At 43.9% G+C, this 26,188-nt stretch overlaps 2 protein-coding genes across 4 annotated transcripts; one reads left to right on the plus strand and one right to left on the minus strand.

Moving 5' to 3' along the window:
* The first annotated feature begins 1,314 nt into the window (after window positions 1-1,314).
* Window positions 1,315-13,268, plus strand: IFNGR2 (interferon gamma receptor 2). The gene is made up of 7 exons (XM_032185559.1): window positions 1,315-1,491; window positions 4,716-4,842; window positions 5,291-5,466; window positions 7,265-7,410; window positions 8,787-8,940; window positions 9,732-9,886; window positions 12,026-13,268. Exons 1-7 carry the CDS (start codon window positions 1,407-1,409, stop codon window positions 12,197-12,199), a joined length of 1,017 nt encoding a protein of 338 aa, XP_032041450.1. The 5' UTR covers window positions 1,315-1,406; the 3' UTR covers window positions 12,200-13,268.
* A 987-nt stretch (window positions 13,269-14,255) lies between these two features.
* TMEM50B (transmembrane protein 50B) lies at window positions 14,256-26,052 on the minus strand. Of its 3 annotated transcripts, none has more exons than XM_032185572.1 (7): window positions 25,984-26,052; window positions 21,805-21,980; window positions 21,048-21,160; window positions 20,000-20,067; window positions 18,758-18,850; window positions 18,034-18,091; window positions 14,256-15,949 (listed from the first exon to the last, which is right to left on the minus strand). In XM_032185572.1, the coding sequence occupies exons 2-7, from the start codon at window positions 21,901-21,903 to the stop codon at window positions 15,904-15,906; spliced, it is 477 nt and encodes a 158-aa protein (XP_032041463.1). In that variant the 5' UTR covers window positions 21,904-21,980; window positions 25,984-26,052; the 3' UTR covers window positions 14,256-15,903. The 3 variants fall into 3 exon arrangements, with proteins under 3 accessions (XP_032041463.1, XP_032041472.1, XP_032041480.1); XM_032185581.1 differs by lacking the exon at window positions 25,984-26,052 and adding an exon at window positions 25,519-25,649; XM_032185589.1 differs by lacking the exon at window positions 25,984-26,052 and adding an exon at window positions 22,675-22,748.
* Window positions 26,053-26,188: the final 136 nt, after the last annotated feature.

The raw sequence follows: 26,188 nt of genomic DNA on the forward strand, positions 1-26,188 counted from the left end.
TCAGCTGAGATTCTGGCCCCTTTTACAACTGTACCATGAAACAGCAGGACCTTTGCCTCGAAAACTTGCACTGTGAGCAGGCCATGCATGAGAAAGGGAAAGGCAGGAATCTTTTTCGACTGAGGAAGAACTGACATGCGAAGAACGAAGTGATTCATCCAAGCTTACTTGGAAACCAAAGCTGCTCAGCCTTATCTACTGCCTTGCTGCTCTCACCCATTTACCTTTTGCTGGAAATAGGATGCCTGTGGTGTCAACCTTGCCGCCTTTAGGCAGCCAAACGCCACTTTTATCAATACCTTCTGAGAACGAAGGAAGTTGCAAGCGTCCTAACTCTGTGTGGTTTCCTCTGTTGGCAAACTGCTGGTCACAGTTCTCAATCTGGCACTAACAAAACATTTTTTCCTCTTTGAAACGTGTAAAAGAGAGGGTATTGGCTTTGTTCAGGGGATGCAAGGAGTGCTCCGCCACTTTCTTGTGCTTTTAAGCTGAAGTGCAGTGCTGAGGGTCTTGAAGACACTGGATCCCTACCTACCTGGTGAATGATTTACAAATAACCATGGTTCTGGTAGAACAGCAGCCGTCTGGGGGGACCGCTGCCTCCTGGTTTTTGAGTCGCGACACCGTAATCAATAACATCGGCTAAAGGCCTGCGGTTAGACTTAACCACGCGTCAGTGTTTATGCCAGAAAGAGACGGAGAAAGCCGAGGAACTTTAACCGCTTCGTGCGAGATTTTCTCACGTCGACCGCACGCCGTAGGCAGGCACGCGGGGCTCTGAGGGCGCCCGTACCGCATGTGGTCGGGGCTGCGAGCCGCCGCGGCGGGCATGAGGGCGCTGGGTGAAGGAGAGAAGGAGGGAGAGAGGAAAGGGAGGAAGGAGGGAAGGAAGGAAAGAAGGGATGAAGGGAGGGAGGGAGAGAGGAGAGAGGGGAGGGAGGGAGGGAGGGAAGAAGGAAGGAAGGAGGAAAGAAGGAAGGGAAGGAAGGAAGGGAGGGAGGATGGATGGATGGATGGATGGATGGATGGATGGATGGATGGATGGATGGATGGATGGATGGATGGGAGGGAGGGAGGGAGGGAGGGAAGATGGGAGGGAGGGAGGACAGAAGGGAGAGAGGGAGGATGTAAGGAAGGCAGGGAGGAAGCAGGGAGGCCAGCAGGGAGCCCAGGCTGCAGGCACCCAGCCCGGGGCCGCCCCAGGCGTGGCCGCGGCCGGGACCCGCCTCGCCGGGGGCGGAGGAGGAGGAGGAGGAGGAGGAGGAGGAGCGGGGCCGGGGCGGTGGCTGCGGCCCGGCTCAGCCCCGGTTCCCCCCGGGTTCTCCGCGGCCGGCCCCGCTCCTCCGGGGCCGCGCTGCCGCCGAGGGGCGAGCGGGGCCGGCGCGACGCTAGCCCGGGGCCGGGCCATGCCGTGGCGGGCGCTGCTCCTCTCCTTCTTCCTCCTTCTCCTCATCCTCCTCCTCCTCGGCCCGGCCCGGGCTGCGGGTGAAGGTGCGTGGGGCAGGGCGCCGGGGCGGGCCGGGAGGGGGCTCCGGGGGGGCGCCGCGGTGCCGCGGGGTGGGCTCGGGGGAGGGTTGGTGCAAGCGCTGCGGCGTTTGGTGGGCTGCTCGCCGTGCTGCACCGCTGTGCTGGCTGCCACGGGACCCCACGAGCCCCATCTGGGACCCTACGAGCCCCATCTGGGACCCCACGAGTCCTATCTGGGACCCTAAGTCTCAGGGGTGGTTTTGGGCTCAGCCAACGTGGGAGGCTTCCCCTCTCCAAGCAGAGCCTGAGCGATATAGCTGAGGAGCCAGCACGCTTCTGCCTTTGGGACGGATCCCCGCAAGCAGGCAGGAGCAGCTGTGTCAGCCCTGGCCAAGCTGTGTGTGTGCTGCGGGGTCATTGCTCCGCTACCCTGCCCCCTCCGCGCCCGCTGCTGCTCTCCCCTGTTTGCTGATGGCTTCCCAGGGAGCTGCTGTGGTGTTTGGCCAGCTCAGGGCCTCCTCCCCGTCCTGCTGGGGCGTCTTTCTCCCTGTGGAGAAGGGGGAGCTGTGCCTTGAAATCCCGCCAGAAGCAATGGCCAGCTGCTGCCGGCCATCCCCGTTTGGCCATACACTTCTGTTAGTCATTTTTTTACAGGCTTTGCTGCCTTTCTGGCAGCGTGAGGAGCCAGTTCAGTAAGCTACGACAGCTGAAGTCCAGCAGAAAAAGAAAAAAAAAAAAAAAAAAGCTACTTCCTTCTTTGCCAAAATGGTGCATCCCGAGGCTGATGCAGGGTCCAGAAGTCACTCGGGAGCAGGCACAGAGGCTGTGAAACCAGCAGCTAGGCCAGGCTGGCCTGGTTTCACTCGCCGTAACCTGTGGCTTCACGCTCGGCTATGTGAAAGTTTTGACTTGTGGCTTGAAGCGTCGAGAAGTGTGGGTATCAGGAGGAAAGAGGCTGAGGCTTGTTTGGCAGGTGCTTTGAAAGCAGCTGCTCTGTGGGGCAGGGAGGAAGGAGGACAGGGCGCTTCTGCCCATCCCTGGATGAGGTGGCTTGTGTTTGGGGCGTGTTTCCAGGATGCTTGCATACGTAGGTGCTTTCTGCTGAAGTGTGTGCTCTGTTGCCTTGGTAGTACAAACTAATGATCCTTAAAGAGTTCAGGAATTTACATTTCTGAGTGCTAATCTAAGGTAAGGTAACGAGGGTGCAGTCCTGATAGCAGAGAAAATGAACCATCTGCCCTCATCCTTCATTACTCTATTTTATTTTTTTTTTTTAGAGGGAGAGAAAAATTCTAATACTTGTATTTTGATCTGGCAACCTTCTTGAATTTTGTAAAATTAGCTTGTATCGGATGTCTGACAGTGCAGATTACTGATGGTGTGAGATACCTTGCCACATGCCAGACCAGCAGCGACAGAATCTCTGTGGCTAGAAAGTGAAAACTTTTCTTGAATGAAAGTTTCCAAGTAGCTGTTAAAATACACAAGATTAATAGCTTAGGTAGTATTTCTAACTGTAACCTTAAAGAATCTCAAGCTTACAAAGCTGAACGGTGCCTCTGCAATGTCATGTAATGTGTGTTTACTTAAGAGCGCTACACGAAAGATGCGGCTAAGAAACTAGGAAAATACCCAATTAAAACTTGGAGAGTGTAACCATTTTTTTCATATTTGGGACTTGGGGCTTAATGCACAACTTTATGAAGATTTGTATGGTTTCTGTCCTGTGTGTGAAGGATGTTAAGATGCTGGTGTTAGGCCTCTTCTCAAAGGTAGCACTGTCAGCAGCAGTGACAAAATCAGATGTGGAAATAAAAATTCAAAGCTATTCCAATATTCCTGCGGAAGGATGGGCCAGAATTTCCCATGAGTGCTTGATCTTCAGATATTTGTGTATAAATAAACGAACTATATCTTAGGAGAATATTGTCTGGAGAGCAACAGCAATGAAAGGAAGCCTTACCACGTTGGGCTATCGTGCCACGTCATGGCCATCTTTGAGCTTTGGACCTGTAGGCTCAATGTGCCTTGTGGAGTAGGTGATCGTTATGTGGACTGATACTAGCCAGGCGTGGAAGGAGAGCCTTCTTCCCTCGAGGAAAGGCAGGCCATGAAGGTGCTCATCTCCCTCCTGAGGGGTTTCGGGGCTGCCTGGGCTGGTGGCTGCAGACCCCACGTGCCCCTTCCCACCTGAGCCACAGCAGTTCTGGAAAAAAAACTCACGGAGTGAGGTTTTTCTGGTTGTAAAAGACGCTTGCTAACCGTGTTTTCATCTCTTCCTCAACTTGGCCTACGTGCTGGGTAATCTTGACATCTTTGGGCTCTCCCAGCTCCTTATCACCGCTCCCCTTGCCTTTCAGTGGCTTGGCTTTGCAGATAGGCCAGCTATTGCCTCTCTCCATGTGCCTTTTTTACAGCCCCGGCTCCATGCCTGGCCTTTGGCAGTGCCAAGCAGACAGCTGCTTCCTCCTCCCTGCTTGGGGTGGCATTGGGGTGCCCACTCCCTGTGCTGGAGGACCGCCATTTGCTTTCAACTTCTGTGTCGTTCACTTCCTGACAAGCTGCCTGAAAGCACTTGAGGTCTTACATCAGTCCCCGGAGCGTACAACGCGACCAAATTTGGCTGGATGTGTTCCTGCTAGTGGAAGGTGCACCTCTAACAGAGGTTTCTGTCCTTATCTGTGGTGTGACACCTGTTTCAAAACTGGCAGCACTTCAGGCTCCCAAATAGAATGGGTGCAACCCTAACCCTATAACCCTAACCTGTAATCATGAATATTTAAGTTGGGGAAGAAACATTTTCTTCTTCCACTGGAAAAGTTTGCTGGAAAGCTTCATTGAAGCAACCTTGACGTTTTCAACCAAGCTAGCAAGAGGCAGATGATCCAGAAAAATGTGGTCTGAGTTGGTAACACAGTAGGGTTGAGGGAGAACTGAAATAGCGATGACAAGTGACTGTGGACCTGAAATTATAGTTTCCGGGGGGAGTTGGGTAGGGTTATTTCTTTTGTATTGGACTTGAGGCTTCCTGTGCTATATTCTGTATGGAACAAATCAGTTGCAATTCAGTGCTTCGTGGATACCAGGGACTTAAATGTACCACTGCACTTAGAAATGGAATGAGAAGAAGTGGTTTTGCCTGCAAAGCAGCTAAAATGTAACATGCAGTGATGGAACTTGGAGACGAAAAGTTAGTTAAGTGTACTTGAATGTTTTAGTAATTATCTTTATTTCTTTTCATGTTTTAGACTCTTCTCCACGTTTACCAGCACCCAAGGATGTGAAGGTTTATTCCTATAACTTCCATAACACGCTGAGGTGGTCTCCTGTTAAAGTAGAGAGAGGCGTGGTGTTATATACAGTCCATTTTAAAACGTAAGTAAATCGTTCCAAACACCAACCAAACTGATTTTGCTCTAATCCAGCAACACCCTTAGTTTTTAAAAAGCTGCTAAAAATGAATAAGCGTAGGAATGAACGAATGAGTTGTTTATTACAGGTGTTTTACGTGTATCTGAAAGCATCTTCTGAAGCCTGAGAATCTTTTAGCCTCTGACATTTCCACTAAATTGAGTAAAGATTGGATACCTGAAGAGCACCCAGCAAAGCTGCGTGGTTTCCCATGTCATTCTCCCTCACTAATTGTAGTTCTTCTGATACTGAAGAAGTGCAGGTGCTGAAAGGGCTGTAGGATAAACGCTTGTGAAAGCAGTAGTTTCGTTACATATCCTTTTGTTACTAAAGTCTTCCAGGTGTGTGGGAGTGTATTTCAGAGCTCCGCTAGTTGCACCGTTCTGTATTCATCCTCTGGTTTGTGTTGCAGGGGGGCCTTTAACCAGTGGGATGAGATGAACTGCACCCGCATCGCCCGGACTGAGTGCAGTTTCCCCCTGTCACGGAATGAGCGTCTCTGGACGTTTGTTTTGCGTGTGAGGTCTGAGCTGGGGCAAATGACTTCTGACTGGGTGGAAGCAGATCCCTTTGTGGCGGAGAGAGACAGTAAGTGGCATTTATGATTTCAGTAGGTCTCTCAAAGGAGACTTGTGTCATCTGTTCTGGGATGTTATCACTCTGTGATATACAGGAGCTAAGTGAGAGAACTGTAGGTGTTCAGTTAGCAGTGACTTCAGAGAATCTCAGTGTGTGACAAGGAATTTGATGCACATCAGTTCCTCTGCAGTGGTGTTAGCAGTGCATTCCTTCAGCAGGTATTGAGAGAGAAACCTGATGAGTTTCCTTGCATGGCCAAGCCTTACAAGAGTTATGACCTGCATTATGTTAGAGAGTTTTCCATCTTCTTACTTTCTCACTCAGCACTGGCACGTGCACACATGCACGCCCTGGATTTGTGGCAGCCTCAGTGCAAACTACCTGTTTCTGTTGAACAGATCTCTTTTCTAACAAGCCTCAGCTGCCATGGCTACAGTTCAGGAGGGTCAAGGGCACACTTGAAAGCCTATCAAATGTGTGAACAAGCATATCATTGTTCTTTGTAAGAACAAAGGCCTTGCCTTGCTGTGATTGCTTTCAGGATTCAGAGAAGATAAATGTTGAGTTTAAAAAAGCCTCCGAAATATTAACGAAGGTGCAGAACAGTCTTTTAGGTTGCATTTTCCTGTAGGCTGTGATGAGTAATGGTGCTCCATATTGGGAAGAGCCTGATGCTTTCCCTGGTAATGAAGAGCACGGGGGTGGGGAGCTGCCTGAGTCCTGACTGAAGAGTACAGCTGATTGTTTGCGTAGGGGGAGAGTGGTATCTCTGGGGAGTTAGGAAGGCTGATGGGAATACAGGACAAAGGGGTGGCTTAGTCTGGGGAGATGCTTGTGTGTCTGGTCCTTGGGGGGTAGGAGGGATGTTATCTGATCGTTGGTGTGTGACCAGCCGTGGGATCAGTTGCCAGACACCCAGACTGGGGGCCGTTCTGTGCCTGTACCGTTTGGATCGGTCCCGCTTGAGACAGCAGCAAAGGGAATTAGTGAGAACACGCACCGAGGCGTTTGCAGTTCTACAGAAACAGGAAGTAGACAGAAACTGAAATGTCTGTACCAATATAAAGATCATGGAGGCCAATCTTCTCCAAAGTAACAGTGAACAGAGCAGGTTCTGATGTTTTTTTCGAAGTGAAACAAGCAATAATTCCATGCAAGGATTCATTTTTATTAGTAGTTTCCCCCCTCTAGTCTGCAAGCAGCCAATTATTTTAATATATGCACTAGTGTTTTATTTTGAGATCCTAGAGTGCTTTACAAATGCTGATAAACTTAACTAATGAAGGAGAAACAAAGGATAAATGACTAGTGACCATACGTAGTCTGTGATTGCACAAGCCTCTTGTCTTAGGAATGACAATGCTTTGTAAAGTATTTTCATGATTTAGACCCAGAGTACCTCAACTTCCAACCTGTTAACCCCTCCAAACAATGTGTTTTTAAAGAACATGGAATATGTGGTTTAACTGGCTATTTGAAGAAAAACAAATAAAAAGCTGTATCATCATTAACTAAAGGTAGATTCAGATCCATACTAGTGAAGATTTACTTAATTTCCAGGGAAAGTTACCTAAAAAATGTATTATCTAATTTCACTTATGCTTTCAAGTATTTTCTACGTTGCGTTTGCAATACAAGATTTCTTAAATGCATTAAGTAGATGAGAAAACGTTCCCTTTCTTGAGGAGAAAGCTGCTGATACCTGCTGTATTTGCTGAGTATAAGAGGCTCTAGGTCAAGCTGGACATGCTATGATGAGCTGTTCAGCATCCCAGAGGTTCACTGCTCTCTCTCTGCTTGTTTTCAGCTACCATAGGGCCCCCTAAAGTGAACAGCGTGATCGTAAGCTCTGACTCACTGCTCATTAGTGTCTCACCCCCTTTTGAATCTGAAGAAGGTACTGTCCAGTATAAAGTGTCCTACTGGGAGAACGCAACGACTGCTACTAAAGAAGTAAGAATTCCGTCTAATTTATTTTGTTCTTAATGCCTCTGTGACTACGAGGTAAGTCAGCATCTCTTGGCAAAACGGCAGAAATGGAGGAAGAAACCAAATGTGGTTTGTTTGTTTGTTTGTTTTTTCCTCTAATAGCAAAGGCCGCCACGTGGTGGCTTGAAAATGAGTTATTCTGGTCATTTAGCATAGCACTGAATGTGTTAACAAAACTTTCAGGAAACATCTGTGTGTGTTTTTTTTTTGTTTGTTTCCTCTGTATGAAATCAGGTTAAACTGCATTGCTGTTCAAATAAGAGATCCACAAAGTGTCGAAGGTGGCTTAAAAATGGCATTTAGATTGCAAAGTTTACTTAGGCATTTTGGAAAAAGCTAGCGAATACTTGCTCCTTTCCTGTGCTGGGCTTGCTTGTGCTGGTGGCTTCAGTATCAGGCTGCCTTGGCCTGGTGCTGCCTTTCCTCCTAGGGCAGAGAAAGACAGATTTATGAGAAACATGGTGGACACAGGTGGGATGAGCTGTCCCTGTTCAGACTGAGACTGAAGAGGGTTTGATATATTTCATTGCGTGCCTGTGCTGCTGCCTTTTTTTTCTTTTAAATAAAAATAAAGGAAGAAGAATTTAAAAAAGACATTCTCAAGTCTAATGCTTGAAAAGCAGAAGCAGAAAACATTTTTCAAGCCTTGTGCATCAAAGGCCTTGCCAAATCTGAAACGCCTCCACTTCCTTCCTCCCTTGCACAAGCATGTATTTTTTCTGACATGTATAAAATACTTTTGTGTTTGATGTTCAGATAAGATGTAACTCTCGTATGATAATTTAGGCTTCACTGAGGTCCTTCTTCCAGCCCCTCATAGGTTAAAAATCCACAAAAGATTGGCCTTGGAGGTTTTGTGCTGTCCATCAGCTGTTTTTCATGGCACTAGAAGGAGCTGACGTGGCTGAAGCTCTGCACTGAAGTGCACTTCTGCCAGCTTCCTCCAGTGCTGGAGACGTTTCTCATGGCTTGCTTTTCCTTCCCCCTTCCTTATGTTATATTCACTGCCGGAGGTGTCACAGAAGCTGCGTGAAAGCATCCAGCAGCATTTTGTGGATAAAGCGAGACTTCACATCAGTTTCCGTGCCTTTGCTGTTCATGCCCGTGTAGATGGTTTTACATGGTCAGGCTTCATTTCATTTAAAAAATAATAAAATTTCAAACATGGTGAAGTAGGAAAGTTGAAATATATTTCCCTCATTCTCTTGAAATGTGAAGGAAAGATGAATTATGAAAAAAAAAATGTTTTTTGAATGATAAACTTAAATATGGGGAGGAGAATTGCATTGAAGGCCAATTTTTATAGTAACACCTCTATTTTTCTTTTATCTTTTAAACAGGAGATGTGGGTGAGCAATGCACTGTTCAAAATCGAAAATCTGAAGCAAATGACACTTTATTGTTTTACGATTGAAATAGAACTGGTGAAGTATTTACATGAGCAGATCCCTGGACTGCAGAGAATCCCGGAGTGTTACAGAACTCCAATGAATGGTACAAGGCTGCTTTCGTTACTTTTCTTATTTGATGGGGATGGGTGTAGGACGTGAGCCTTAGCTGGTGTAAGTTGGTCAGTCACGTACCCGTATTTGGCAGGTATGTTAAGAGGGCACCACTGATGGTAGTTCACAGTTGTCATTAATGGCAAATCAATGAGGAATTTTTCAGTCCCTAGTTGAGGGTCTTTGTTATACTCTTCCCCTTGTCCTTTTCTTTTACAAAAGCTGTTATGGCCACATAAAATATACGTAAAAAGAAAACACAACTACTTGGTCATTAGAGGACACTGTTGATGAAGGAGATGGTGTTACTCATGCAGATCCTCACCCTCAGCCACTGCCTCCTGCAGGACAGGAACATCCCCCTCCTCTTTGACCATCTTTCTTTGACATTTTTTGGGTACAAAATATAAAATCGGGCAAGGGAAAGAGGAGGCATCTGCAAGGTAACAGCATTTGTCCCTCTCATGTATCCTTCTGTGTGATGTCCAACATCCAGACTTCGCAGAACCTCAGCGTGCTTTAAAAGCACAGGTACACGTGTAGGTGAAACCTGCTCATGGGGTTTCTGGTCCCTTGGGCTGCGTGGGTGAGGGGAGGAAGCTGGTGATTTCTGGAACCACAGAAGAAGCTAATAAGGGTGTTTGGAGTGTATCCATAGCGGGGCTGTGACCTTAACCTGGGAAATCATAGCTTGATTGCCGGGGATGCTAAATTTCAGCTTGCTGTGTGTTGCTTTAGGTGTGATGTTGTACAAGTAAGAACCAACCTTGTTTTCTTTTTCAGAGACGACCAGAGCTGTGTATATTGTAATAACATTTACATTGGTTGGCCTTGTTTTAATTCTCATGATAATCGGTTTGTTTTTTCTATCGAGACACCACAAAACAATCAAGTATTTGTGTCAGCCACCTTTAAAAATCCCATCACACATTGAAGAGGTACGTGTAGACATTTTATTTCTCTTCCCCCTCCCAACCCCTCCTGCAAAAGACAGGGATGGTCTTGGAGCAAGCATGAACGAAGCTAGTCGTTGCAGAGCAGAAACAGATATAAGCAATTGCTGATTTAAGTATCTAGTGTGATCTCTCACTTTGTTCCTCTTCTACTCATCTGCATTATTTTCTTTTCTGTACTAAGATACAAGTACTGGTGTAATCGTGTTAAAAAACTGGACTAAGGCTCTCTTCCTTGTCTACACCTTGTCCACCCTTTTCTTTGCTGACCTAATTCACCTCACCTGAATCAGTTGCTCACTTTAGTCAGAAAGCTTTTGTGTGCTGTAGAACGTACGTAAGACCTAGGTCTCTGATTAGAAATTAAATACAGGAGTGGACACTGATCAATTCAATAGCAAGGACTGACTTGAAGACTAAAGGCTGCCTGAGGAAGTGTTCTTGGCTTTTTTTTTTTTTCTGTAGTTTTATGCAGTACTCAGCTAAAAAAATATCCCAGGACTTCTTTCTCATTACAGCTCACGCATTTCGGTACTAAACAAAGTTGTTTCAGTCCTGATCATCTTCCCCTTTTTTTAAAATATGAAATACTCTTTTAAATCAAGAACTGTGCTTAAAGTTCTTGCTCTTCTGTGTTTGTATTTGCTTGTGTGTATCTCTGTGCCACAGCAGTCCATTGTACAATGTTTGTTCTTTGATTGCAGAGCTGTTTTTACAGATTTTTATAGAAAAATGGGTAAATGAATCTGGACTTCTGCAGAGCAAATCATTTTCTCCCTCCCTGCATTTGATGGGGGCTCTGTGAAGACAGCTATATTGCACACCATGCAAAGCAAAGCTTTTTGCATGACAAGCAAGCAATTTCCTAAATGTGTATTTCTAAAAGGAATCAACCAGCCTGGGGCTTCTCCTCTTAAAACACTTCCCTTTAGTACAGAATACTAATTATTTTTGGGCAGTTTCATATGCACTTTTACAGGCTTTCAGAAAAATCACGTTTATTTTACAGAAGTATCCAAGCTTTCAGCATCAGACTTGCAGGGAGCAGTTCTACCACAGAAACTACTTTACATAGGAAGGCAAAATCAAGGTTCCTTTATGTCTTGAATTTGTTAAAATATATGTATAGGAGGTTCCCATATAAGAAATTTATTTTTAATACATCTGAAAAAATAATCCTGATGCTTATTATCCTTGCCATGATTACAGAGAAAGCAGTGCCCTAAATTGAAACCAGGGTTAATTTTGTCCAGTGATTTGAGCTGTGGTCCTGTCTCAGCCAGATTATGGCAACTCCTACAGTATGAAACAAGCTTTTGTGTAATACCATACGCTACATCAGTCTTTTGAGAATGAGAAGGTTATTTTTTAACCAATAGCAGGCTGCTGTCTCAGTATGTGAGGTGGTAGGTGGCTCTACTTCCTCTCAAAACACAAGAGCGATTTAGTAATAGGGAGAGTCTATGGGGGTAACGAGGAACAAAATATTTTCACTGGACTCCATTTTTTTTCCTAACCTTTCCATGATTAAAAATTACATAAATTCACTGTAAAGCTGATGATTTACTTTTTGCTTTGACATCCCCTCTGCCCCCTTCCCTCCAAAATTAACTGCAAGAGAGAAATGACACTAGAGTTTTCTGGTAATGATAAAAGGTACAGATCTGCCTTGTTTCACGCTGAACAAAGCAGGATCTTCTCTCATTTGCCCTGTCAGTGCTTCAGACGAGCCATTAGTTGGTAGGTTCCTGCAGTTGACCCCAGCAGTGTAATTAAAAAATCTTTTCTTTTGTGCTTTGTTCTTAACTAGTAGGAATTTGCTTAAACTGACAAGAATATTAGCCACAGATAAGTTTATCAAAATTGATGAGGTAAGGGGCTACTTTAACTTGCTTACATGGCTGTTTGCCTTATTTTGTTGGGAAATGATGCAGTTTTGACTTCCTTCTTATTCAACATAGCCTAAAGGAAATCCAGAATAAAACACGCAGTTAGCAGCTGCCTTTGAATTCTGGTCTGCAACAACTTGCCTGTAGCTGGTAGCACTTGCTCCGTCTCTGTAACTTCCAGCTACCTGTAATGTGGATAAATCCCTAAACTGTTGTTTCTTTTTTTTTTTTTCAGTATTTGAGGGACCCTAGCATGCCTCATTTAGAAGCATTGGAGAACTACACCGAGGAAGCTCTGCCCGATTCTTTATCTGTCTTGTATTTTGAAGAAGGAAGCAAAGCGTATGGTGACACTTTGGCTGATGACACTCATTCACACAGCAGCTTCGGTGAAAGTGAAGTAACTTAAGTGGTACCGCAGCGAGAACGCCTGTTCCCAGTCGCTGCAGAGGCTCCTGCTCGCGAGGGGCGCTGTGCGGCTCCGTGCAGGACAGACAAGGAGCCCTGACTACGTGGCCATAGGCAAAGCCTGAGCGAGACTTTTGCTTCCTGAGAATAATAAGGAACCTGAGCCTTTTTTAAAACATTTCCTGCTGTTCTACAACGTTCTGTCTGCCAAAGAGACTGAAAAGGTGGAAGCTGAAGGGAAGTGAACACTAAATTGCTTTCAGACAGACGGTTATGGCTGTATCATCATTTCTCCCCCCCTTGAAGCAAAGTACTGAGAAGTAATGGCACTTTAGGATAGGCCCTACCCTAACCTGGAATGTGTTAGGGAGAGAGTAATTGCACCATGAATTACTTCTACTGGGGTTTTTGTCTTGTTCTTATTTGTGAAGTCTGTGTTGCCACTTAAAGTATATTGTATCCACCCCCCCATGCTTTCCTGAGTCATTCTAAATACAGGAAGTCTGCTGTGACTGCTGCTTCCCTCCAGGCAGAAAGGGCAGGCTAAAAGGAACCTTGACTTACTTTACCATCTTTATCACCAACCTGGGCAAAGAACTGCTACGAGAAAGACAAGGGATGATAGTTCACTCCTCGCCCTTGGATCTGTGCCTTAATGTTTCTGGGAAGTATTAATCAGTTCCTGCTGTGAGCCGATCACACCCTTCACAGGGAAACAAGCTTTAAAATATGCATTTCTCAGCATCTATTAAAAAAAAAGCATCAATAATGATTAGACACTAAAAATTACTTTGTTGATGAGCAGGCTAGTCCTGTGTATCACAGGGTGACTGAGGGTTCTGTTTTGAGGCCCTCAAAGCAGAAGCAGGACCACAACTTAAGCCATACATAACAATCCTGCAGGGGTTTAGGAGATGTCTAATAAGGGTCAGAGACAAAATTACCTACTTCTATACTTAAAAAAAAAAGATTGTTTTTATCCCACAAAAGACATCCAAAGACATCCAACTTCTTAATACAACTTGTTTTTAGAAAAATGAAATAAAATAAATTTGCTTGGTTGGTTACAAGTGACTTCTGGAGGATACTTAACATTTAACAGGAGCTGTTCACAGAGCCAGTCACTGCCACAGCTGTAGGCATCTGGGTGGCTGCTGTCCCACCCCTTCTGGGAACACACAGAGACGAGTGTCGAAAACCAACAACAGTTTGCAGAAGGTTCCTCAGTCTGTTTCCTGGAACAACTACCCTAATGCCTTGTAATTAGACACCAGGCCAGAACAAGGGGATTATCTGAGGCTTGGCTGCAAAAGTCTGGTGAGAGCAAATAAAGACCCAGAGGAACAACCGCTATGCATAATGCAGGGCATAAATAAGAAGGCAATTAAGGCATCTTATGTGAATACAAAACACAACTTGCTGAATACACTTTACTACACAAACTACGTACTAAACTTTTGTTAGAGATGGTTATTTAATATTTCTTACAGAAATAGGCCAAAGTGTGTGTGTGGGGGGGGACGACTTTTATTAGGGGTAACTCAAAGGGTAGCTTCACAACTGCACCTGGTCAAGGCAGAAAACCTAAACTGAGTAATCACTGCTCGTTGTGGACTCAGCTGAACTACCTGCAGTGTAAACATGGACCTGGAGTTAGTCTGATGAATGCCTGCATGATTCTTACACAATAGCTCAGGATAGGGGAAGAAAGTTCTTCCCTGCTGTCTCTTTTCACCTCTCAGCAGCTAGAGAGAGCATGACCATTCCAATTCCCTAAAATCAGAAGGGATAGACACTCAGGAACTAGTTGCAGTAAAGCAAGCTGCTAGTAGAAAATGGAGGTACCCTCAGAAAGAAGCTCTTCACTTGTTGGCATGCTTAAGAAAACCTTCTTAACTAGGAACTTGCATTAAGGCACAAGGAAACGTTCTTGTGGAGTTAAGCACTTACCTCAAGTTGCCCTGTGCAAGTTACTGTGGCAGGCTGCAGTTGTTTCTCACTTAGGGGGGAAAAAAAAATATATATCCTGGGCTACTGAACAAAAAAACTGACAGAACTGAAAACAAAAACCTTGGTTTTAATCATGAAGTGTAAGCAAGCGTCAGACTTGCTTAAAGGTTAGCACTACTAGAGCCAGTGACGGGCTGCTTCTGTACAATTATCTTGTGAAATTCGCTATCTGGAGAACATAAGATAAAGTTTATTGCAGTTTTCTGGAATTACAACCAAACAGACAACTTCTGTACAAAGCTACGATGAACACCAGTGAATATCTCGTAACTCACTGCCGGATGATGAAATCAGGATAGAAGTTAGTCTAGCCAGTAGCACAATTTCAGCTGCAGTTATTTGCTTCATATTCTGTCCACTGGAAAGATTCCCACAAGGGAGCAATTAGATGACTAACAGTATACAGTAACCATGCACATAAATTACATTCTGAAGTTTAATGCCATTTGGTCAGCAATCTTGATACATGGAAAGTTATAAAAGCTCTTAGACACAATGTAGATTCGAATGCTTTAAAAACACAGAGAACTTACAAGGAAGTCACCAACAGCAAGATGAATATATCAGATCAGTCCGAAGCTATAAAACATCACTGTTCTCCCTGTCTGTGTGCACCAGCTAGAAGAAACTGGATTGCAATAATGGATGCATTCCCATAAAGTGCCCATGAGATTTAGGGGATATATTTCAACTGGGGCAAGTGGCAGCCCTAACACTGGCAATTATTTCGACATAAAGATTGTCAGCAATAAATACATACAGTATATTCCCATTTGAAACGCTCACCTTTATTGTCACCTAAGGTAATAGGCAGCAGGATAACGGTTCATTTACCAGCAAAAAGCTATCCCCTGAAGAAAATCTATGCTAGCATAATTTTAAAAGATGTTAGTGTGACTCACATTTATTATTTATATCCCTTAAGTGTGATTGGCATCAGTTTCAGGGTTTTTAAATTCCAGTAAATACAGTAAATGCTAATTGTTATCTATTACACTGAGCAGCACGAAAATAATTCTATGCTGCTACCAAATTTCATTTGTGCTACAGCAATCAGTCAAGAACAGCTGGTTTGCCATGCAGAACCTACTTAAAATAGGGCCGCGTTTAAAAATTCATAACCTTTTACAAAAAAATAGCTACTTAAGAATTTTATATAACTGTTCAGAAAAATATAAAAACCAACCCTTATCTCAGCATACAAGAGAATTTACCCTCACGAAATTCAGGCTTAGCTGGGTCACTTCCATGAGCTGACTACTCCCTTTCAGGTTCAGCAGCAGCCCTTGCTGTCTACTCTTGAAAAATGAGCTATAGCTGAAGTACGCATAAAAATAACAACCCCTTTCACAGGGTACAGGCTTTGTCCTGCTTATTCACTTGTAGGTTGACCGAAGTCTCTCACACGTGAGGGTTTGGAAGATCAAGTCTTAAGAGTTGATGGAAACATGTATTTGAAGAAATGAGCCTGAAGGTTTCAGAAAGAAAGCCTGACTATCCCTTTTTAAGATATATACAGTCATATGTACATATTCACAAATCTGTCCTATGAAAAGAGGGAGCTTATTACAGAAACCATAATTTGTCTCAGTTCGTCCAATTTAGAAAGCAAAACGAGAACAAATAAACGTAGATGTATCTACATACTGAGTACAACATAGCAACTACGGAATAGACAATGCTAGACGTGAGCTCTCATCCCCATAACTCTTCTGTTCTTCCAAACTTGTAGATCAGTGTACTAAAGAGGAAAAAAAAAAAAAAAAACAGGTTATACATACGGTGGGAAAGGTCATCTTAATAGTAAGCATACACTCTTACACCGTTTACACTGCAATATTTCTTCATGTCTGTATCTATTTCTTCTATTTCTATTTCACTCACTATGCATTACTAAAACCATGAGATCTAGCTGAAGCAACTGCTCAACTAAAAATAGCCAGTCCTGCAGTACAATTCCTTTTAAAAGGCTGGATGCAACTGCATATTGTTCTGAACCAAAAGAAGTCTAAACAAAAACAAACAGCATTTCCTTATTGTTCCTTATACTTCTTTTTCCCTTAGGTAGCAGGGCACTGCCATACTGAATCATAATGGGGGAGATGAAAAATACTAACAACAAAGAGGGCAACAGTAAGAAGTAAAAAATAAGCTAGACACCTTGGCAATTAACTAGTGAAGAGAACTATTAATACAGCATACTAAAATAAGTAAAAAACTAGCAGAATAACAATCGGGGCTGAAGCAAAGTCCTGAAGGAGACACAGTTCAAGGAATAAAGCTATTATGAGCCAGCAGTAACAGAAGAGGGTGTTTCAATCAAAACAAAAGCTTTGGGCACGGACATTGAGAAGAGCATCACGGATTGACCCTGATCTGGTCCAAGGAAAGGAATCTACAGCAGCAGATGAAAATCTCAAGTGTTACTGCTTAAAATAAGTAGTGGGATTAAAAAAATTTTTTTTTTTTTTTAAATGTAGTTTGTCTCACAATTTATACCTAGGAAACAAATTTTAAAAGATGAAAGAGAAGAAATCTATAGTATATGGAGATACGGAGTACAATAGAAACTAGGGAAAGACACTTTCAGAAACAAAAAACAGCCTCAGAAGTAAGTTATCAAACTACTGAAATCAGATTGACAGTATCAAGTGGATTGAAACTGTTCTCAAAAATCTATCCCCACTGGTATCCGTCTCACTTTAGTTATGTGCAAGACTGCAGAAGAGATTTAGGCACTGCTCTTTTCTGTGAGAACAGAACTGATTTGCCCAACAAGGCAGCACAGCAGAGCCACCTGATTCAGATCACTGCAAAGCATTTGATACAGTACTAGAAGGAAAATTGTTAGCATCGTAATTTAAGTGAGTGAGAACTTCCAAAAGAGGACGTTCTGGGAACTTTTTCAGTGACTGAACTTCAGAATTATACTAATGCTTTTATTGTCTTGAATTAATCAAATTCATATATTAGAGAGTGCATTATACATATAAACAGAGCTGGTATAGATGCACACAGTTTCAAAGTGTCATATAAGGCACTTAATGACATTAAGAGAAATAAAATGAACGGATTTAATATTACAGAACGCACCATTATGGTCATAGAAGAAAATTTCATCACTCATCATAACTGAAAGTTCGTCTAGTAGAAACAAATTTAAGTGTATCAGTTATCAGACCATCGAATCATTGTTATGAAACAGTCAGGAAAAAGGCAATAGGATGTCTCACCTATTGCTGTCAGGATACATGCCAAGGTATTTGTAGTAGAGATGAAAGTATTATTGCCATTATCCAAAGACACTGACAGCATCTCACCCAGAATACTATCTGTATCCTTGGTCATCCACATTCTAGAGCTGTAAATTCAGTAAGATCACAAAGAGCTGAACTAACGAGCACAAGAGGATTGAAGACCCTCTCTGAATAGTACTCTCTTCATCTCTGAGGAGTAAACAGGGCAGTGTTTCTAAGCACTGGAGGAAGTGGTAGAGACAGGTAGCAGAGTTTAAAAATAAAGGTTTTAAGAAATAGTTTGGTCAGTTTATAGAACGACTAACGCCACCTCAGTTCTCTTTACAGTCTCAGCTTACTAAGAGACCCAAGAGGTTTCTTACATGCCATCTTCCTCAAGGAAAGGTCAGGCTGGGTAATGAACTGAAATACTGAAGCCCGGCACAGCGAGCAGCACGCACCACATTGTGGATGGTCAAGTCTGGTGCCAGCCTCAGTTACAATTAATTTTCCTGTGGTAACCGTGTATATGGAAGCAGGCGAGTGCAATGCCCCTTTGAAAGGAGGGAAACTCACCCAGATAACTTACCTGAAAAATATCAATGCGTTTTGGAAAAACACTGCTAGTCCAGGGTAAACATTAGTGTCTGCAAAGTAAGTAACAAAGGAAATATTAACTTCTTTTGTACCGAAAGAAGTACCTAAAACACTATTCACAGTATTATTCTCTGGCTACAAAACTAGATGGCATTGTTCTAGCAAGAACAGACCACACTTTCATTCCTCTGGATTTTCTGCCTTTCAGCTGACAGCAAAAGTACTTTCTACATAAGTAAAATAAACTTCAACCCCAGAAGACAACCTGTAATTTTTAAAAATGATTTTAGATTTCAATGAAGGGCCTGTGGTTGTTTTTTTTTGTTTTGTTTTGTTTTGTTTGTTTGTTTGTTTTTCCCCTATATACAACTTGGTAGTAATTCTTGAATTACAATCGCAATTAGTTACCAGTGTGTATATTTTATATACACAAGTGTTCTATACCTGGATTGTTTAAAATGGTTCATAGTGGTAGTTCCTCACTTCAACTCCCTCAAGCATCTCTCATATCCATACAGTAAGGGACTGTGAAGGGTCCAAAAGATTTTCACATTCTTATTATACAGCAAAAAAAAAAGACAAGTCAAAAAGAGCTCTTAAACAAACTACTACATCACAAGATAGCTACCAAACTGAAGCGTCAGATCTGATGATCATCCCAGAAAAGCAGCCAAGCCCATCTCTTTGCTAAAAAGCTAACCAAGAAGGAAACTTACTCTGTGTAACATATGCTCCAAAAAGAATCCACATTGAAGCAATAAGCGAACCAAACATCAGCATAAAGCCAATGAAGAGCCAGACACGAGCACCTGCAGGAAACAGTAAAACCTCTGAGAACCACGCAGAGTACCATCCATTGCAACAGCTGATCCAAGCTGCTACTGTATTGTGTGACACAGTCCTGCTGAAGATCCAAATGGAAAGGGTTAAACCCAGTATCAATGACAACAGAATCCAAAATTTGCCCTCTGGTACAGAAGACACAATTACCAGAAATTTCTCCTCATCTGTAGGGAACACCTGTAACAATGTTTAACGTAACTTGTGAGTGGGCTAATTACAAGGTACTTTGCCAAAGCTATAGATTTTCTGAGGTAAGGATGGCATTCCAATACAAAAACTATAAAAAACACACAATATTTACAAATTTAGTATTACAAAATACTTAAAAAAAATCAATAAACCAAACCCTTCCTGTGCTTACTTCAGTAAAATATTTCCAGAGGGCTGAAATCTGCCGGTTTACTCAATGACCCAAGAGGTCCCTTTGTCTGACATGCCTTCCTCCTCAAGCAAAGGTCAGGGCAGGATATGAATTGAAATATGGGGGTCCTGCACTGACACATTACCTGCTCAAAACGGAGGGGGAAGCCATTGAAAATAACCAACCTGCTCGCTCACGGGAAAGGAAAAATATTTATATGCAAAGATTCACTCAAACAGACTGAAGAATGAAATGCAGAAAAGCATCAAACAGTAGCTCAAAATCAGTAAATTCTACCAGATTGCATTCTGCAAATCACACGAACGCAGATGCTGGATTTCACACCGTAAGGGAATTATGGATGAACGTAGAGAGAGGACAGCAGGTCCAGAGAAACCACACAATGGGTGACACACAAAGAAAATAATGTCTGCAATGCATTCTAAAATAAGAAGTTCATACTGAACTCAAGCCCCATAGCTTGCCACAAGGCAGAATTTTATTTCTGGGAACAGCTGCACAGGACACGCAGAGAAGTTTAGGTGCTCAAGCTATACAGAAGTCAAATTTTCCCAAGCTCACCTCCTTAACAAAGATAGTACTTACCTTCAAGGGTTAATTTTATACAAAAATTAATTTCACAGAAGTTTTCTCCTCTCCTTAGCTTCTGATTATTTATTTAACCACCACTTAAAAACAACAAAGCCCTCAATAATCATTCTTTCAATTCAGCAAGACTTCAGAGTTAATTTACCTGTTCTTCCTAAGCATCCGTCACTGTAGCTGTCTCCTCTCACCTGAGCATTTGATACAGCATTTATCCTAGGAACAACAAAGCGTATACATTTCAGATTACTACAAAATCAATTAAAATCTTAAGTAAAAAGCTAGTGCTTTGGAGGGTTTTGTTTTTTTAAGATGCAACAAATTCCTGGAAAATTACTGGCATTCTGTGCAGCCACACATTACTACACCTCTCCTAAGGGAAGGACTCCAACTGGATTTCAAGAAAATCACATTCTTGCAGAACCTTTACCCTAAATCTCAGGAATAATAATAGCCAGTAACACAGCAGTCTCTTGCTTGTGATACAAGTTGCTTTTAAATTGCTCTACTTGGCAACAAATACCACAAATATTCAAGTGAGACATGTCCCATAAGGACAATATATTTTCTTAAAACAAGTTACATTGCTGTGAAAAAAAATAAACAAAATTTCCAAATATCAAGTGTTAAGAAGGCCTTGAACATCCAAAACCATCTTATATTCTCTCCACTATTGAATGATTCTGTAAAAAATACTACGTCTCCCTCAAGCTTGCCACATTTACATCTTCATAACAATAATACCACTGCCCTTGCCCATTTGAAGATGTTTTGGGCCACAAAGACAGCTGTAGAAATTGATTAAACGCAGGGAAAAATGCAAATGTTTTACATTCAGGGATGCAATTGGGCAGAAATACCTGAACTTTGACCTCGGAACCCACTTGCATAAAGGGAGGTCGGATTTCTTACATTCAGCCAGAGCACATAAGAAAAGTAATTCACCTTAAACAGGTGGGGGGGGAAACAGGAGGAACAATGAACAAACAGACACAAAGGCCACAGATTAAACAAAAAAAAAAAAAAAAAAAAAAAAAAGGCTGTAACACTGCCATGCAAAAAGGTACAAGATTACTCATAAGTAATTCATAACCAAGAGATTCCCGGTGTTACCATATGCACATGGGCTAGTAAAAACTGCGTTTAACAGCTCATATTTATTTTATAAATAAAGAACTTCCTTTATAAACACTTACATGAAAAAAGCTAGTGTTGAAAACACCCCACAGGTATGGAACGCGTGGTTCATTTGTTCTGGCTTAGGGTACACTACTGCAGCATCTATCATTATCCACCAACCTGTGAAAAACTTAAAATAAAATAACCAGTATTATGAGGCCAGAAGGGTAGAGACTGACACACAAAACATGTCAAATGTACAGGCATACTACTGGTTTAGTTTTCCTTTACCACATATACACAGCTCTAGAAAGTTACTAGCTTCACATCAGACTCTAAATCTGACAAGCAAGTTCTGCATATACCTTATCAAGGATATTCTCACAGAAGCATTTGAAAATCTGTCATGTTTTCTATTCAAATTACATCTCAGTGTACGGCTAAATTCCCTGTACTTCCTTAAGAACAAGAATCGAGATTCTAAACATACCTTATCCATACTTTATATCCTTTAAGTATTCAAACATATCTAGTTATGCCAAAAACATGCTAGGAACTTCAATCTTTTTTTGAAGGAGAGGTAGCAGAACTGGTCTATTGTTGTCAGACAAATGCAAATTTACGTGATCCATAAAAAAGATGGCTAACAATTACACTTATTCAAAAACCATCCAAGAAATATATCGCATTAGGGTGCAGTTAAAAGTGAAACTTCACAAAATTTGAAACAAACAAACAAACAAACAACATGCAACTGTGTGCCATATTTCCAAATTTCTTAACCCATTTATGATCCGTCAAGGAGGGGCAAGTACCCATACGCTCATAACTTACCAATACACCTGCAACTATTGAAGCAACGGCGTTTCTTCTTTCACTCCAGTCGATACACTCACATTCTGGCCACCGGAAATTATCTAAGAACCCTGCCATGTCCTCAAAGATTAGATTGCCTTGCTTAGCTTGGACTTCTACATGAATTCTTCCATCAACAGCCGCGTCCTAAGTACCTGAAACACAGCCAACAATGTAGTTAAGGCTAAATAGCAAAATCTTGAGATGTTTGATAAACTGTCAGAAGCATCTTCAAAATAGGTTTGTTTTTGTTTTGTTTTGTTTGTTTGTTTGTTTTGTTTTTGGAAGGAATTAAATATTGCATATGTCCTATGGGTGCTTTATTGAGCTACATTTAATGAAGCAACCTACCCCACAAACAGAATTACAAAATAAAATCTGCACACAAGCCAAACACTTAAGCATTGCACAAGCCAGACACGTAAGCATTGCACACACAAAGCACCCTGTCTGAAACAGAGGAGAAATTCAGTGGAATATGCTGTTTATTTAAATGTATAGAAACACAAAAACAAAAGCAAGTAAAAAAGCAGGTGCAAAAAAAGCAAATATTTCAATCTAAGTTTCACCCTTAAACCGTAACCCTCTCCTGCGTTGGAAGTTAGAACAGAGTAAGACGCACACAAGAGGACTTCATATGCAGAACAAAACTTGGTCTTTGAGCCTGCCTAAGGAATGCTGGATAAGATACATACTCCCAGTCTCCAAACGAGAAAGATAATACAGTGCCTTTCTACCACAGGGGAAAAGAAATCAGCTCAGTGAATCCACTAAATACTAAGAGCAAAGAACATCGTGCTTTGCAGACGAGGATCAGTCACACCGAATTATAAACACGGTCAGACTTACACACAGAAAGCAAAGTTGAGCAGTGTTATAAGGCAACCACTGAAATGATGAAGTCCTCAAACGATGTGGTGAGACAGCAGCTGTAACAGGTTCTGCGCTACCCTACCGCTGTTCTCATGCTGAGACAGTTAACAGATGTAGTCTGAGTGTCAGAAGCTGCAATATTTACTATTTTCTGCTCAGCAGTGGCTCACAGCCATGCTTAAGTTTGCCCATCCTACAAACAAAGGGCACCTCCTATGAATAAACATAAAACTTGTCTGTCCCCCTCAGCCTACTTCTACAAATCCATCCACAGTTATGATGCTACCTTGAAGCATTATAATCAACCAGTCTCAAAGTTACCTTACACCTGTCAAATACCTGGGCCCAACCCTACAGTTATTCTCCTAGATCACCCTTTCCCCTAGCAATTCTCAAATTCCTGTTCTTTCTGCAGCTGTCACACAGAATTGCCGTGCTGTCCTAACACAGATTTACAGCTGTTGCCACAGCCCTAACTTCTTTTCTCCTCTCCGAAGGGTTCCCTACTCACTCCGTTTGTTCCTCGCCAGTCCCGGGAAGCGTTACCTCGCTGTGCAGTAATCCCCAGCTCATCCCTCAGTAATCCTCTCTTCCTCCCACAGTCGGTCACCCACAGTGGGGTACAGCTCACGGCTCCCATCGCTGCGGGCTGCACGGATCTCACCCTGCGGTCTGGCTGCCCACAAGCAGGAGCGAACACCTAGACAAATGCGCCACACTGTTCTTTCCTCCACTGAACAGATACAAGCACTAACAACGGTGTTGTCTTGCTTGTCATTACACTTTCTGTCACTTTCGGAGAGAGCAAAGCCATATTTTCCCCCAGTTTTTTCCTGGATCGTTCTCACAGAGCTGCAGGAAAAAAATCTTTTTACCGCTACCAAAATGTTCCAGATGAAAAGGCTGACACGAAACAAAACCAATCATTGCCTTCTGTGACTTAAAGGGGTTAGCGAGTTTGTTTTGTCAGCTAAAACCATGAAACCATCCTCCTGCACACGGAAAATACAGCTAGCATCTATCCTAAGACCCCTTCAGCTTTACAAAGTCAGCGATGATAAACTTCAGATAATCATAAACAGATAATCATAAAGGCAGGTTTGCGCAACGATGTTAAGGGTTTTTAAACACTGGGTGACAAAACAGAGGTGTTTTGCTCACTTCAAAAGCCTGAGACAACACCTTCCTCAACACCTAATTGTCTTGGGTATTAAATGGACTTTTCAGAACTGCATTAGCGACAAAATTAGTGGAGCTAGGGAGACTAGTACAAAGGGGTTCTTCTTATTATTATTATTATTTATTTTTTAATACTTTCTAAGGACAGCCTTCTGCCAAAGCATCTTATTTTATCAATGTTGTATTTTTGGTGCTTGACACCAGCTCCCAAACCTGCACTTTGCTTTAATCTTCTCTCTGTGCTCAGAAGGGAAGCACCGGAGATAGCGTGACTAGATGAGATAACCACTATCTGCTGGCAGCCTTTCCACAGCAAAGATGTGTAAGCGACTACACAATTTTCCTGTTTCACTGGAATGGCAAGCATGGAGATACACGGCATGGAGAACCTGCAACAGGATACAGACAAACCCCAGAACGATTTTTACACGTGTCTAGTGCTAGAAACAAGCTGCGACTTCACAGAGAAAGCTTTCTGCAGGAGTACAGCCAGCAGCAATGGGGAGCAGAAGAGGTAACGCCACTGACCTTTTTATAGTATGATCTAAACATTAACTGATGCTGTCCACAATCCTGCAGTGGAGTCTTTCATGTTAGCAATTCAAGAGAGCCCCACTTAACAGTAACTATAATTAAGCATTTCTCTCTGATAGCTCCCTACGATTCTATTCTCTGCGTACAGACTTTGCAGATACACGGCTGGTGATAACGCCACCTCTTCCTGAGTTACTGAATGCCAGCCTCGTGCAGCAGCGTGGGCACTCTGCAAGAGGACGTGGCCATCCCTGACCGACCGTGCACCCGACGGAGGGAACGATGAGTAAGGGCTGCGGGCTTCTCGGAACAACAGACGTCAGGAAGCAGGGTGCTGGGGCAACTCAACCGGCCCAAGGTCCAGCCAACAACTTCCCCATGGCGGAGGCAAGGGGGAAGCAAAGAGCACTGCAGACGTGCTGGAAGGGACTGAGAGTGTGGAGCCAGCCTGAGTGCGACAGGTTGGCCACCCGCTCACAAGTCGCTGAGCAAACAGCGAGCTGCTACACAGCTCAGTCTGCGGTGTACGCTTCTCAACACCAGCAGCAGGGAAGGAAGGAAGGAAGGAAACTATAAGCTGCACCTCAGCCACAAAAGGCCCGCGGCACTGCGAAGCTGAGTCTCCACCAAAATCACAGCAGCAAGGCTGAAGATGACAGGTGAATGTGGCACAGACACAGGGTTTAACCCAAATATATCCTTCTGTATGGACAGAACCCTGACGAATTTTCAGAAGGATGGTTTCAAGTTCTCAAAGACAGGGGCTGGACTTTTTTTTTTACCTGAGTAAAGGTACAAAACTCACTCTCTGGGTTTAAACTTTTACCTCCACGTACTTCACAGCAAGAAAACAAGCGAGCCCCTTGCATTAGCTGTCCTTTGGTGCCCTTCCTATGATCTGTCTCCTCCCCTTTTCCTCTTGCGGGCAGACAGGCTCTCAAGAAGCATTTCTCAGGTCCAATAAACAGAAACACAAGGAGAACACTGGCAAGAACGAGCTGGTGAGTGAAACGTGACAAGGGCGGTTATAACCCATAGAAACACTTGGCAGGTTGCAGAACTAGGGTTAGGAGTTATTTAGGCGAACGAAGCAGAGCGACAACGTACCACACGCAAAGTTGAGCCCGGAAAGTTGAACCAGCCGCTCTCTGAAACGCGCTCAGCCAACGGCGTTGGACAAAACGTTAGCACAGCGGCAGGGGAGCGCAGAAAGAAACACAGAAAGCGAGCCCCGAGGAGGCTGCCTCACGGCACAGCAGGGCCCAGGAGCCCCCCGGTGCCACAGCGCGGGGCCTCGCGCTCCCTGAGGGGACAGCGCAGCCCCGGGGCAGGGCCGGGGCAGGCCGAGCACCCTGCGGCCGCCCCCCGGCCTCCCACGGGCACCCCCCGGGCAGCCCCGCGCAGTTTCGCTTTCAGTTTCCCCTCAGGGCGCCCCGGTACGGCCGGTACCGGCCGCCCAGCCCCTCAGAGGGCCGGCGGGGCGCGCTGCGAGCCCGCGGCCCCCTCAGGAGGGCTCCGGCCGCCCCCGGCCCCTCACGGCCACCCCCCCCCCCGCCCAACGGCCGCACGTACCCGCCGCGCCGCGCCGGGCTCTTCCGCCCGCTGCCGGAGGCGGGGCGGGAGCGCGAGGGGAAGGCGCTGAGCGACGCGGCCGCCAGCCAATGGGAAGCCGGCGCCGCGAGCCGCCGGGGGCGGGCTGAGGAAGGGGAGGCGGCCATTGGGCGGTGCCGCGGCCCACGCGGGAGAGCGGAGGGGGCGGGGCTGAGCGACGGGCGGG

Source organism: Aythya fuligula, chromosome 1 (assembly GCF_009819795.1).
Source record: "Aythya fuligula isolate bAytFul2 chromosome 1, bAytFul2.pri, whole genome shotgun sequence".
Classification (NCBI taxonomy): Eukaryota; Metazoa; Chordata; class Aves; order Anseriformes; family Anatidae; genus Aythya; species Aythya fuligula.

Bases quoted from the DNA above. Each gene is read 5' to 3' on its own strand.
- TMEM50B (XM_032185572.1), bottom strand. From the start codon at position 21,903: ATGGCAGGGTTCTTAGATAATTTCCGGTGGCCAGAATGTGAGTGTATC. The intron at 21,161-21,804 runs GTAAGTTATGAG...TTTTATTTTAAG, and splicing joins CAATAGTTGCAGGTGTATTG to TTTTTCACAGGTTGGTGGAT. The intron at 15,950-18,033 runs GTAAGTTATCTG...TTTCCTCTTTAG, and splicing joins AACGCATTGATATTTTTCAG to TACACTGATCTACAAGTTTG.
- IFNGR2 (XM_032185559.1), top strand. From the start codon at position 1,407: ATGCCGTGGCGGGCGCTGCTCCTCTCCTTCTTCCTCCTTCTCCTCATC. The intron at 5,467-7,264 runs GTAAGTGGCATT...GCTTGTTTTCAG, and splicing joins CTTTGTGGCGGAGAGAGACA to CTACCATAGGGCCCCCTAAA. The intron at 9,887-12,025 runs GTACGTGTAGAC...TTTTTTTTTCAG, and splicing joins TCCCATCACACATTGAAGAG to TATTTGAGGGACCCTAGCAT.